General features: G+C 45.6%; 1 protein-coding gene across 2 annotated transcripts; it reads left to right on the top strand.

The window, feature by feature from the left end:
- The first annotated feature begins 251 nt into the window (after positions 1-251).
- ACP2 (acid phosphatase 2, lysosomal) lies at positions 252-13,862 on the top strand. Of its 2 annotated transcripts, XR_014545836.1 has the most exons (12): positions 364-619; positions 1,220-1,315; positions 1,872-1,958; positions 5,147-5,299; positions 5,625-5,723; positions 5,816-5,905; positions 7,856-7,988; positions 8,087-8,175; positions 8,665-8,771; positions 9,351-9,526; positions 9,622-13,454; positions 13,556-13,862. XR_014545836.1 is itself a non-coding variant. In XM_083605224.1 (11 exons), exons 1-11 carry the CDS (start codon positions 407-409, stop codon positions 9,756-9,758), a joined length of 1,380 nt encoding a protein of 459 aa, XP_083461350.1. In that variant the 5' UTR covers positions 252-406; the 3' UTR covers positions 9,759-13,862. The 2 variants fall into 2 exon arrangements, 1 of the variants encoding a protein (XP_083461350.1); XM_083605224.1 differs by having other exon boundaries at positions 252-619; positions 9,622-13,862.
- The last annotated feature ends 655 nt before the right edge of the window (positions 13,863-14,517 follow it).

The raw sequence follows: 14,517 nt of genomic DNA, 5'->3' as shown, positions 1-14,517 counted from the left end.
CTCCCGTTTGGGCAAGACTTTCATTGTCTTGCTTTTAATAACTTCCTTGCCTCTGCTGTTTACCACGCCGGCATCTTCGTGCTTTCGGTGGCACCTTTCCCGATCTGCTGTATACTGTATACAGTACTTTATTGTTATTATGGTTGCTGTTATTTTGCATACCCTTTTCGATCCTTCATTTGCAGGAAAACCATTTCCGCGACCTCTCCAGGGACTTCCACTCCCTCTAGTGGCTCTTCAAAAATAACAGTAAAACACCCAGCCATTTCGCGACTGTCCCATTTCTAAGCAAAATCTCCCCTCCCCTCCCCCCCGCGCTTAGTCAAGAGGTCACAAAGTTCAAGGGAATTTCTCAAGAGCCAATGGGCGAGATGGGCACCAGCAGCTTCGGTTGCCGATACTGAGCATGCTCGGGGGAGGTGGAGCATGCTCACTCCCTCTTTCCAAGGTACGGATGCCGAGCGAGGGAGCCTCGGCGCGGATAGGGAGCAAAGCCATGGAGGGTGGAAGGAAGCGGCGGAGCTGGCGGAGCGCCTCTTTCCCTCTGCTGCTGCTGAGTCTCGCCCTTGAGCTGGTCCTGCCGGTCGCCCAGGCTCGGAGCCTCCGCTTTGTTACCTTGGTGAGCAGCAGGAAAGGGAGGCAAGAAAAGAAAGAAAGGGATTAAGGGGGGGGCGATCTTTTTTTGGGGGGGTTGCCACGTGACACAAGGCTTCCCAATCCCCAAATGGCCAGCAAGGAAAGGGAGGAAAATCTCGATCGGCCCTTTTTAAAACAACAACAACACACCCATGAAATTCGTGTTGAAAACAAGTGGCTTTTCTTCGCTGCAGGTTGCGCTTTGCAATCGAAGCCGAGATCGCGATTTCTCCGTTAAGAAAATAATCGAAAATTTCAAGGGTTTGGGTTTAATCATCATCATCATCATCGCCCTAAGTATTGGTATAGCAGGAGCCAGGGAGGACCCAAGAAGATCAGGGTGCTTGGTCCCCATCCCCCCCCCCCGCCACGTTCTTTCTTTGCTGCGTATCTCTCAGCGCCTTCGGCTATCTCGAGAGCCAGCTGCAGGGCTTGACAGCAACCTCGCCTCGCTTCAGGGTTGGGGTGGAGCAAGAGCCCTAGTGATCTCTGGCCCGAGGCAAAATGCATGGGAATTGGGCAATCAGGAGAGGTAGAGGACGCCAGCACCTGCTGGCTAACGGTGAACTATTTTGGTTTTCAGTTATACCGCCATGGAGACCGCTCTCCTGTGAAGGCATACCCCAGAGATCCTTATCAGGAAAGCGCCTGGCCTCAGGGATTTGGGCAACTTTCTCAGGTGGGTATGTCAGAAAAAGCGACCTGTGGGAAACTTTGAACCCCAAGGAAACCCATTTCCCAACAGGAGAATGCAGAACTATTTTCTTTGAAGAAGAAACTGTGTTAAAACATCACATGTTATTATTTGTGGTGGTGGTGGGGTAATACTCCATGCAGCTCCAGTCTGAGGTTTCCTCTTTTGCCACTGCTGCTGCTGCTTTTCCTCTTGGGAGCTATTTTTAGTTCCACTTTCCTTTTCTCTTTCCTACCCCAGGGAAATGACAGTGCCTTTTAAAATCAGATAAAGCAATAACTTTATTTAAAAGACAACAGTTTTCCCTGTTGATGTTGTTTTTATAAAAGCAAAATATGTATAGCTTAACAACCTGCAAAACATGTTGCGGGGGGAGCGGAGGGCTGTGTCATTCATTTCAGAACAGATTTTGGTTAACATTTCCTGTGTCAGCAGTGGTCAAGCTGTAACTCTATTTGTTCTCATTTTCGTTGGTGTGTGGTTGTGCAAGCAAGCACAAAAACCTGCTTTGCTGTTAATTTGTTGCTGTTGATACGCGTAGGAAGGAATGCAGCAGCAGTGGGACCTTGGTCGAGCACTTCGAAGGCGTTATGATGGATTCCTCAATTCCTCATACAATAGACAAGAGGTTAGTGCATTGTCGCAAATTGCTAGAGGTATCATGACCATGCAGTGTCCTCTTTGCCCTCTCTGTATTAAAATCTCTTTCCTCTCTCTTTCTAAGTAAGTGGCTGAGGAAAATAATGGAAGAACATGAAAGCCTGTTTTTTCAAATGGCATCTTCCGTGTAAACAGTTTGTCAAATCCCTGCTTGGGTTAAAATAGCAAAGGAACAATAAACAATTGCTGACCAGGGCAGTGATGTAAAGGAATAAGATGGCATCTGAGATGGACTGGACTTTGTTTGGTCAAACAGGCCACTCAAGACAAAGGGAATCGCACGGGACACAATAAGAAACTGGGGTACTTGATAAGAGTATAGATCAGATGATTTTCTTCTGCTCTCATGCCAGTGGATGGACCTGTTTGAGCGTGTTTGTTGAAAAATCTCTTGAGAACTGTCAGGAGTTCTCTGGTGAGTTGGCCTGTAGTTTTCCACTGCCTTTTTCTCAGTGATGAAAGCAGATAATGGAAGGCATGGCCCATGAACCAAATTCAGGTAAATACAACAGTAAGAACATCTCCCAAACCCTGTGATGCACTTCAGCTGTCAAGCAGGAATTTATGACGTCTGGCTTGCCTTGCCACATGCACAAAAACCTGCCCAACTGGATTGTTAACCACCTTCTGGGTGTTTTTATTTAACTTTGTCTCAGTGCCACTCAGTAAACAGTTTTAAATGTGCATAAAGGACAATATGAAATGGAGCAATAGGCTTATTTTATTCCTGTTAGGAACATTGTTTTTATTTATTTATTTCTACATTTATATCCCACCTTTTCCTCCAAGGAGCTCCAGGTGGCATACACAGTTCTCCTTCCCCATTTTATCTTCACAACAGCTCTGTGAGGTAGGCTAGGCGGAGGGACAGCGACTCACCCCAGATCACCCAGGGAGCTGCCTGGCCGAGTGGGGATTTGAATCCTGGACTCCCAGGTCTGGTCTGGCAGTCCTAACTGTGGCACCGCTGGTGTGGTGTTATAGCATAGCATGACTGTTCTACAGCAGCAGCATATATTAGACAACGTGTTCTTCCTATGCAACAGCTTCTTGTAGGCCCTCAAATTTTCCAGCGAAAGCTACAATTTAAATGATGATGAAAGCTCTTCAGGAACATTTTTATTAGCCTTTGTGCCCATCCTGTTAGAGCTCAACCTAGGTAGGCAACAGCAGTGCTGCTTTGGGGATTTCTTCCTGTGTCAGTTTCCAAGCTAAGTGCTGCTTCATGCGATGGGCCCTGCAGTTCCACCATGGTCAGCTGTGGTCTCTCTTTTGTGTAACACCTCCAGGAGATTTGCATGCCTGGAAACACAGTTCTAGAAACTGTGATTGGCTGAGGCTTCCAGAAGTCTGCTTAGCACACCTAAAGAACTCCACTACTGCTCTTTAGGTGTGTCCAAAGCTCAATCAGTTCTTGTTGCAAGTGGGGTAATTGCTCTTTGGCTGCAATGCGTGAAGTGGCAACGAGACAGAGAACTGAAAGCCATCTCAACTCATCCTGGCCACAGATCATCCCCCATATTATCCGCCTGCTGGCCCAGCCCAGGATGAATTGAGAGCAGGAGCCCTGCTTCTGTTGCCTTCGCTGCTTGTGCCTTCTAAGCTGATGCCCTGCCAATCTGGGTATGCTACATGTAACTTGCACATATTGCAGAGAGGACATTTTCAAGCCCCACATCTTTGTTCCCTTGCCTGCATTAGTCATTGCTGACTTAGTGGCTGCACCTGGAAATACAGCAGTAGTGGCAACTGAAGGTGTCAGAGGGAAAGTTGCAGAGGGTTTTCTCTTGTGACATGTAGCTTGGGCTTGCTCTGGAGCAATTTGGTCTCCAGGCATCTATTGTTTCTTGGTGAAACAGCATGGTCAAGTGACTTCTATGGGGCTTGAAGGCAAGAGTCTTGGCTCTTGTACATGGGAGTAGGATTGAATAGCTATTGAGGCCTGAAAATTGTACATTGTTTTAAATTTGGCTATAAGTCACTGTGGGTTGCCTTAGGCAAGATAAAGCAACCAACAAATGTAAATAAATGAATGAATGTACCTGCACCCCATGTCATATGCATTGTAGAGTGTGCTTATCTGCAGGTAGCTCAGCTTGCTATCTTTTTGGAAGACTAATGAAGAAAAGCTAATATACTGTGTGCTGACAGTTGTCTTTTTAAAAGACTGCACCAAGCCCACTGAACTCATTTGAGAGCAGACCAAAATATGTGGAGTGAAGGTTCACATTCTGAAATGCTTCAGGGAATAACAACATCAGGTGCCTGTTGAAAACAAAGACTAGTTTAAGAAACAGGGATAAATTAAGGGATTGGGAATTATCTCAAAGGGTGCTTATTTCCACACTGTTTGATTACATTATGTGTTCTTAAGTCCTAGGCTATGACATACACTCCCTTAGAACTCAAGTTGTTTATTTGCATAAGTGAAGATTCAAGTGGAATATCCTGTTTGGAGGGAGCTGATTTATTTTGCCCTGCAGGTTTTGCGCTGTCATAGACACACTCCTGTTAGTGACTTGCCCACCGGGGGCATTGAAGCATTAAATTCCTTGTGGAGAATGATACATAGAGGCACATCTGTAGGGCTCTAAGATAGGGGTTACAGACAACATATCTGATTTCCACAGACAACATATGCAGGCTCCTTCAGTTTGTGCCAATTCCCCTCCATTCCATATGTCCTTTAGATAATTAGGGGACCACTATATGATCTGTCCTTGTAGTTAGCCTAGAACAACACTTTGCATTTTCAAGCAGCACTCAACTCCGCATTCAATGTGGATGGCCTTTAGCCTTGGAAAGTGACACACACATAACTCAAGGCTAGAACATCTGTGTTTTGGATTTGTGAAGTTCCATTGCCATTTCTGTAGCTTCCCTAACCACAGCTATGCTTGATTTTCTAGCTCATCTGCTGCCTCTACTTTACTTTCCCTCCCAAGCTCCCATTCTATTTCCTTGCTTTCTATAGCAGCTCAGATATTCAGAATAGCAACGCGTATCAAATTGTTCTTTGATCAGACTCTGTTGGGACCTGTTTATTGCCAGCTTCCTCACTATGTCTCTTGTTAATAGCATGTCTAAATCAGATCAGCACCGCAGCAGAACCATGAACATAAATGACCTTCTGTATTTGATTCTATACTCTGGCAGATCTACATACGCAGCACAGATTTTGATCGGACCCTGATGAGTGCCGAGGCCAATCTGGCAGGACTGTACCCTCCAGAAGGGTGGCAAGTGTTCAACCCCAATATTTCTTGGCAGCCGATTCCTGTCCACACAGTACCTGACTCAGCAGAGCATGTAAGTCACTTTCAGACCTAAGTACCAGTAGACTGGACCTTCTTGCATTAAAAACTCTCTCTCTCTTCAATTGTTTTCATCTACCCTGAATGCTACCATTCCACTTCTTCATCCTGACTCCTTAGCGATTCCTGTTTTGGAGCAAGTTGCATTTCTCAGGCCCCGTTTCACCTGTTTGGAGGCAGGCAGCCTCTCTTAGAAGCATCACTTTGCTTTCAGCAATTAGCCCATTAACAAGCAGATGCAACAGTTAGCATTGCTTGTAAAGATGGATTCACGGTCAAATGATCCTCTTAGTGAACATCTCTATTTTGCCTCTGTCCAGCTCCTGAAGTTTCCATTATCTCCCTGTCCCCGTTACGAACAGCTGCAAAATGAGACCCGGCAGACAGCAGAGTATGTGAATAAGACCATCCAGTACATGGTATGTCAAGCTTGATGTACTTCTCTATCTCTTTATACAATGGTGGCGGCATGGAGAGAGATGGAAGAGCTGACTGTCCTTTGCTCCTGCAGGGATTTCTGGAGATGGTGGCAAACAAGACGGGAATTCAGGATGTCTCCCTCGAGTCGGTCTGGAGTGTATATGACACACTCTTCTGTGAGGTGAGCTGTCCATCTGTAGTCATTAGTCATTTGCCCTACAACCCATTTAGTAGCAGAAGCTGTCTGTGCTCTTGGCTCTAGAACCCAGGCTCTGGGGCCAAATGCAGCCCTCAAGGCCTTTTTGGCAGCCCTTGGCAACATGAGACACCCCACCCAGCAGCCCTTGCACTGCCAGATGAGGAGGGCTCTGACAGGGTCCTGGAGTCTTCCTGTCTCCTTCCCAAAGCCTAGTTAGTACTTTCCTAGCTTTGGGGAGGAGTTGGGAGGGCTCTGGGACCTTGCCAGAGCCTTGGCCTCCTTCTGAAAGTCTGGTGCCTTGGTTAGCCGGCAGTATGAGGACTGTGGGGGGTCAAATTTGGCCTCGCTTCTCCCCCCCCAACGGGTGCGACAAAGCCGTGTGTGGCCCACAGGTTCCATGCTAAATTACTCTTGTGGCCCACTTGGTATGAAAAGTTGGACCGCCCTACTCTAGGCCACATTCTCTCTCCCCAGGCTACACCTCTTGCTACCCCTGCTCTGCACCTTCCTTGAGTGCTTTTGCTTGCTTGCTTGGAGGATGCAGAGCTAGCTGTGTGTGTGTGTGTGTGTGTGTGTGTGTGTGTGTGTGTGTATAGAAAGCTCTGGTCTCTGTGTGGCTGTAACATAGCCAGCTGCACAAAAGAAAGGGTCACATCTGTTGTTCCACCCACTTTTTGCCTTTGTCCTCACCCACCACTGACATGTGACCACCCAAACAAATTAACAAACAGCCTCCCCCCCTCCCAAGATTTTAAAAACTGGGAGAGGGCAAAAGGCCTTAGTGGGCACCAAGGGAGTTGCCCACTACACTAGGGGCTCCATTTCTGGCAGACCCTTCCACATGGCCCTAATTGTGGTCTAGGGATGTGGGTGGCACTGTGGTTTAAACCACTGAGCCTCTTGGGCTTGCCGATCAGAAGGTTGGCGGTTCGAATCTGCACAATGGGGTGAGCTTGTGTTGCTTTGTCCCAGGCTCCTGCCAACCTAGCAGTTCAAAAGCATGCCAGTGCAAGTAGATAAATAGGCACCTCTGTTGTGGGAAGCTAAATGGCGTTTCCGTGTGCTCTGGCTTCTGTCACGGTGTCCCGTCGCGCCAGAAGTGGTTTAGTCATGCTGGCCACATGATCCGGAAAGCTGTCTGTGAACAAACGCTGGCTCCCTCGGCCTGAAAGCGAGATGAGCGCCACACCCCGTAGTCACCTTTGACTGGACTTAACCGTCCAGGAGTACTTTACCTTTACTTAATTGTGCTCTAATGGGAAAACTGCATTGAGAAGGGAGATGATCATAAGAGAACAGAGCAGATTTGAAGCTTCCTTCCGACACAATTTCTGTTCACAGAAATTCTTTTCTATGGGAAAGGCTTATCCTGTCTACTTTAGAGTCAGCCACAGATGTGCGAAGAAGCTTCCCTTGTCAAGTTGAGAAACAGGTGTTAGTGCAACGTTAAAATTTGCATAATCAGTTTTTACTTAAAAGTGTGAGCATCACAGTCAGACACGTTAGACCTGAAACTCCATGCAAGTAATAATGAATATTGTGTCACTTGGATAAGTAGATTAATCTGCTTATTGTGAAGGAAAGTTGGGAGTTTACAAAATGAAGGCTACTGGAGGCTGTTAGGAAAGCACAGTTCCTTCCTCTGCATCCCCAACCCTTGAGCACACCAAAGATTTGAAAGCAAAGTATTTTCTCTTCATGAATTCTGATCATATTGGCTGTTGAGTTTTGATCCTAACGGCATTGCCTTACATATGCGTCTGTGGTCCTGGGTTGAGGCATTTAAGTTCAGAGGGCAAAGATTTGCCTTGGATCCTAGGACTAGCTCATTCCGGACCGGCTGCCATATCTCGGGGGGGGGGGGGCTTTCATTCTTGTTCGCCTAGTTTGTATCTCTGAGTGGCCTCTCTCTCTCTTGCGACATCTTTCCAGAAAACACACAAAAAACATCTTCCCGATTGGGTAACTCTCAATGTGATGACTCAGCTGAAGCAGCTGAAAGATTTCAGCTTCGAATTCCTCTTTGGGATCCACAAACGGGTGGAAAAAGCTCGTTTGCAGGGTGGTAAGTGAAAGAACATGGAAGGCAGGTTGGGAAGGAGTGGAGGAGCATTCACTCTCTGGTCAAGAACTGGGTTCTGATAGTTTGTTCTGTTTCTGCAGGTGTCCTCCTGTCTCAAATAAGGAAAAACCTTACTCTTGCTGCAAATGCCTCCACACCTCGCCACTTCAAAATGCTAATGTACTCAGCAGTAAGTTTGTTTCTGGGAGCTGTGCTTGCCTTCTCCTTATTACCATCTTGTGAACAAAAAAAAACCAGCTGCAGCTTCCAGCAGAGATTCTCCTGCTCTGTGAAAGAAATAAGCAAATTAGCACTTCCGTCTCTTTGCAGCAACTACGGATGCTACAGAAAAACCCCCAGATGCTCTCACAAGCCACAGAGAACTTTGTCACTTAGCATCTCCTTGTAGTACAGTTCCCAATGTTCCGCTTAGTTTATTTATTTACTTACTAAATGTGTTAGTCGCTTTATCTTGTCCAGGGCAACCCAAAGCAACTTACAACCAAACAGGGTGTTGAAATAGGTGCCAGCCTTTTTTCCACGGTGCTGGAGCCCCTTTCTTATTCTTCCTACCAGCACTTGGGAATCTCTGCCAATCTGCCTTTATCTGAAATGTGGTTTTAAGTCCCCCTTCCATATGCACAAAGGAGATGTTCACATTTTTCTTCCTCTTTCTCAGCATGACACCACCCTTGTGGCACTGCAGATGGCTCTGGATGTTTACAGCGGGAGGCAACCACCATATGCCTCGTGTCATATATTTGAGCTGCATCAGGAGGATGATGGGTGAGGGCTTCATGAAGCATATCAATCAAAGGAAATGGTATTCAGGGGCAATAATCTATCAGCCTGCTGTACCTTAACTTTTGTCCACATACTCACAGGAGATGAAATGAGGTAAAAGTAAGACTTGCAATCCTAAGATGAAGAAGGGTTTATATTTCTCTCCCCTGTGCTGATGGAGTTACCAGTGAATATGTTAGTAAAGCCTTACGTCTGATATGACTGTGATAGAATTACAAGCAGGAATATCAACAGTACTTTTATGCATCTCTGAATTTAAGAACACCTGACAAAGCACATATAGTATATTCCTGTTAACAGTCCTGTTTGTAACCCAAGGTACCACTGTACTTTTATGAGTTATTTGTAACTAACATCCAGTCTACTTTTTAGTTTCTGCCCCTTGTTCAAAAACAAGGAGGGACAACCCAGCATTTGTTAATTTCTAGCATTCCTCATGCATCTTAGGGTGGAAGGGGGTTGTACGATGATTCAGGGCTTGATTCCAGTAGAAAACATGATATGAAGATGGACGGCAAATCATCAGAATCTCAGTTCCTCTCTTCCCTGTTTTGCTCCTAGTAACTTTTCAGTGGAGATGTTCTTTCGGAATGAGAGTGGGAAGGAGCCTTACCCAGTGCAGCTGCCTGGCTGCGCACAGCGTTGTCCCCTGCTGAATTTCCTGCAACTCACTGAGCCTGTTACTCCACAGGACTGGAAACAAGAATGTCAGATATCAAGCACCATGAAAGACACAGGTGAGTGGAGGCTGTTCCAGGAGATAAGCCAAAGAAGGACTGAAGTGATTTCAAGTGCCATAAGCATTTTTTTTTTTCCATTTCACCCTCTGCAGAACTTATTGTGGTTTTGGCTGTCTGTGGATCCATCCTCTTCCTGCTTATTATACTGCTCCTGACAGTACTCTTCCGTTCCAAGTCCCAGCCTCCTGGCTACCGGCACGTTTCCAATGAAGGAGAGGAACAGCCTTGACATTTGCTCCAGCCCCTCCTGAGGCAGCAGGAGAGCACGGTGCTGACTCTAGAGACAAGAGGGGCTTCTTTCAGTGACTAAGGGTCTTCTTCATTTGTCCTGATTGCTGCTTCTAAGCCAAAAGGCCCAGACTCTGCGGTGGAGCTGTTGTGACTATCGGATGCAGTCGAGCTGCCAAGCGAATAATACAGTCATGAACTAGGAGTGAAATGCAAGCGTGATTTGGGGTTGCTGTTTGCCAGTACGTGACTGGTTCTATCAAGGACCCCGTCTTGCTTCTTTTGAACCCAATATGCTGAAGTCTCTGCTACTGGTGCAGAATGGGCAGCCTTCCCAACTGAAACCTGCTGCTCCTCAGAAAGCCTTGCTTCCACCTGGCAGTTGTTACTTGAACCTCCCTGAACTGTGGGAAAGGGGCCTGGTGCTATAACTGCCTTCTCCAGCTGAGTTATTAACTGGAAATCAAACCACTGCCTCTCTGTCTTACGTACTTGGCTCTTAGCCACTGGGTCCATACAGAAGGATAAGGTTGGGGCTGGACCCAATCTTATATAACAGAGGAAAAAATGACTTTCTCAAAAGCAGCCTTCTTCCCATTTGTCACTGACTACAGAAATTCAGTAAGTGGAACGCAGTACACTTCCTCTGTCTCCCCACTATTTTCAGCCTCAACGTATTCTTACAAAGCAGTGCAGCCCTGTGTTTAATGGGAAGTGAACTAGTGGAATTTAGAAGTGCGTATTAGCAAAGGCCTGGCTAGAATCATTCTTTAAATGCCCTATATCATGCACAATATTCTGGACCAGCAGGGATTCAAAGAAAATCTGCTGTTTTAAAAACAAAGGTAAGTCTCTGAGGCAGAAAAAAGATGCAAACGTAGCTAAGTATGTTGCCCTATAGAAAGAATCTTTGTGTATCAAGTGTAGCATGAGAATTTCACAGTGAGGATCTGCAGCTTTTGTGGAAAACCCTCCTATCGTGCCACACTTTATAGATGACGGCATACATATTCTTTCTAATACATCTTCAAGCACTTTCTCATCATGCATGTTATGTCTGACATGCAAAGAACACAGAAATAAGCATCTCTGCTGTTCTAAAAACACAGAAGAAATTAAGAACACTCACAGCTGCACACAAATGTCTTGGGTACAAACAAGAAGACAAAAAGCAAGCCCAGACCCAGTCTTGAACAGAAGTGCTTCTGAGCATATACAGAATGTGTTTCCTTCATGCTTGAAAAACTACAGCTTACCTGCTCTCTACATACACTAGGGAATAAGAGTCCAAGCATGATTGCAAACACAGGCGTGAGTTCCCCAGCGTACTTTGCAATCAAATAACACAGTCCTCCTCTCCAAAAAACGGACGCACTCTTTGCTTTTCTCTCCTCCCCGCTGCTTCCCATCCCCTTTCAGACATAGCTGCTCAAAACAAGAAACAAGTGTTCTCTCTGCACATTTCTCTGTCCTGCTCCCATAGGCAAGAAAGCCTCATTCCTTCGTCTTCACCCAGGGCTCAGTCCAGGAAATCTGAAGCCAAATCCAGAAAACTGTGTCTTTCATTTCCCTCCTTAAAAGTAGCCCATGCTGGTTTTTCTCCCCACCTTTCCCAAGGACAGCAACTGAATTCTTCAGAAAAGAATCAGAGGCTTGAAAAGAACAAGAGGTGCCTAATAAAAACTTCACTTGTTTGGTCTTTTCCCTTGGATGCAGAGAGGAAGCCAGGATTTTTAAATATGAGAGCTGGATGAGAAAGCAGCTCTACCAAGTGGGAAGAGTTAGTTACTGGGAGAACAGCAATCAGTATTTAAAATGGCCAGTGCTTTTTTTTTTAATGAAAAAAAGTGCCAGTACTCACCATGAAGTTCTTACAGTAAGTGCCACACTTTTAACATTTGGAGGAGGGGGGAGGTGCCGGCACTGCGTATCCTTGAGTACCCCTGGAAAAAACCACTGGAAATAACAGACATATCTAAGCATGGGATTGTGGGGAGCTGGCAGTCCTAATCTTTCCCCCAGAAAGATGTGCTGCTCATTCTGTGGCTTCAGCACATGCATTAAAATAAACACAGAGTATTCCTGTTCCTCACTACATTACCCATCTTCCTAGTAATCATATTTATTGATGCTTCCATTGCAACTAGCGCTATGTAAGAACCACCCTCCTAGGTAAGGCCAAAGTTTCATGACAGTGGCCAGCCAGGTGCCTATGGGAAGCCTACAGGCAGGACCTGAGTGCAACAGCACTCTCCACACTTGTGATGCCCAACAACTACTTTCAGAGACATACTGCCTCCAACAACGGAGGTGGAACATAGTCCCCATGAATTTGTCTTTCAAAGTCATCCAAAGCCACTTTCTGCACTGCAGCTTCTCCTTGTTGATAAGAGACCTGAAGAGTTCTGGGTTGACAAAGTCCATTGTATTCTTGCAGAGAAGCTGGTAAAATGTGAGCTGGATGAGTTAATTGGTTAGGGAGAATTTGTAGCACTGGCAGAGGAAGGGGGTGCCTGGGTGTCATCCCTGAGGGCGGGGGACATCACCGCCCCGCCCCCCTGGGATGCTTGCCCCACCCCCCGAGTGCACAGCATGTGTGCCGCTCCAGGTGCCGGAGCAGCTAGCTCCGCCTCTGATTGACTAACCAAACCCAAAGAGTGCTCACTAATGGTTCCTCATCATCCTGGATAAAAGTGACGAGTGGGGTGCTGCAAGGTTCTGTCCTGAGACTGTTGTTATTCAATGTGTTTATAAACTTGGATAAAGGCAGGGCTGTTTTTCAGCTGGAACTCGCCAGAATTCAATTCCAGCACCTCTCAGGTGGGCGCCATTGCCATTATAAGAAAAGAAGGGAGGCATTCATGGTGAGTTCTGGCACCTTTTTCCAGAAAAATAGCACTATATAAAGGTATTGAGCATATGCTCGTCAAATTTGCAGATGACACCAAATTTGCAGATGACCACAGAAGACAGAATCAGGATTCAATATGACCTTAACAAATTGGAGAACTGAGTCAAAGCTAAGAAAATTAATTTCAATAGGGACCAAGGTAAGGTTCTGCACTTAGGCAGGAATAACCAATGGGGGACACCTGGCTTGCCAGTAGAAAGTGAACTCAGGGTCTTAGTGGACCACAAGATTAAGGTGAATCAACAGTGTGATGCAGCAGTAAAAAAAGCTAATGCTATTCTATGCTGCATCAACAGATGTATATTGCCCAGATCAAGGGAAATAATATTCTGCCTTAGTCGTACCACACCTGGAGTGCTGTGTCCAGTTCTGGGCACTACAATTTAAGAAGGATATTGACAAGCAGCAACATATGCAGAGAAAGGTGACCAAGATGATCAAGGGATGAGAGGAGATAGGATAGCCATCTTCAAATATCTAAAGGGCTGTCACATGGAAAATGGAAGTCTTGTTCTCTCCTGCTCCAGAGTGTAGGACCAGAACCAATGGATTCAAGTTACATGAAAGAAGATTCCAGCTAAACAACCAGAACTTTCTGAAAGCAAGAGCTGTTCAACAGTGGAACAAACTTGCTCAGAAGGTGCACCTTCCTTGGAGGTTGTTAAGCAGATGTTGAATGGTCATCTGTTATCGATGCTTTGGTTGAGATTCCTGCATTACAGGGGGTTGGACTAGATGACCCTCAGAGTTCCTTCCAACTCTACAATTTTATGATTCTATGAACCTGCAAATATTAATTTTTCCAATACATCTGGCAACACGTCATGCAATATAATTCTGCAAAAAAAAAATGGGGGGAAATGGCCAACTCGGTTTGCAGCTGTCAGCATCTATATTTTTTCCAATTGCTGATCACCCAATTGCATGGCATGGCGCCTGCAGGGCAGGATGCAAACACAGAGCCAAATGAAGTCCAGCACAATGGGTTGATTACTATTACATGTATTTCCTGCAAGCCAGGTAAAAAATCAAGAGGGGCAAATTTTAAAGTTGTCTGCTTTGGTACAAATTGAAGGCATAAAAGGTTTCTGTGATTTATTGTTTGAGTCTCTGATTGTTGTCTTTGTAATTCACTTGGATAATTTTCTTAGCCTCCCCCCCCCCCCCAATTAAAAACCAAGTGGAGAAAATCAAGACTGGACTCTTATTCTTACTTCCTCTGAGCAGGTTTTAGAGCTGGACCAAAAAGGGGGGAGTGCAATTGCAAAATACATCTTTTTGCATCATGGATCCTAGTGAGAAAACATTTCCCCACCAAGGGAAAACCTGCCTTTATGAAAGTTGTCTGTAGGTATTACACTTTATTTTACTGTTTCTGTATGTAAATTGATGTATTTATAGGAGTGAGTTTATAGGGTTCCACCTACTCTGCACATTTATATCTGGTGTGCAGTTGGAACATCTTGAAACTGCTTCTTTTTAAGGAATCAAACTTGAGCATATGGAAGTAGAAGCAGGGGAGGAGATTACGAGGTGAGTTGAGCAGATTTTCAAGCAAGTTTGCAAAGATGGGGCTCCTGAACCTTTTTCTTCCTACTATGGTTATTATTCTTTGATTCCTGCCCAATAACACTTTAAATTGTCCACAATATTTCCCCTTCTTTTGTTCCATAGCTCTTACCAGAGGGTGGGGGAGGCGGGAGTCAAGATCTAAAAGGCCTGGTTCTTGAAAGCGAAATTATGCAAGTTACTGAAACTTGCATAATTCATTCTATGCACAGAACTTCAGTTTATTTGGGATCAAGTTTGTAAAGCTCCTCATATCTGGTCTTTGGATATGCCTACTTCC

This window comes from Podarcis filfolensis, assembly GCF_964270895.1.
Source record: "Podarcis filfolensis genome assembly, chromosome: 1".
Classification (NCBI taxonomy): domain Eukaryota; kingdom Metazoa; phylum Chordata; class Lepidosauria; order Squamata; family Lacertidae; genus Podarcis; species Podarcis filfolensis.
This window is presented reverse-complemented; position numbering and strand designations above follow the sequence as displayed.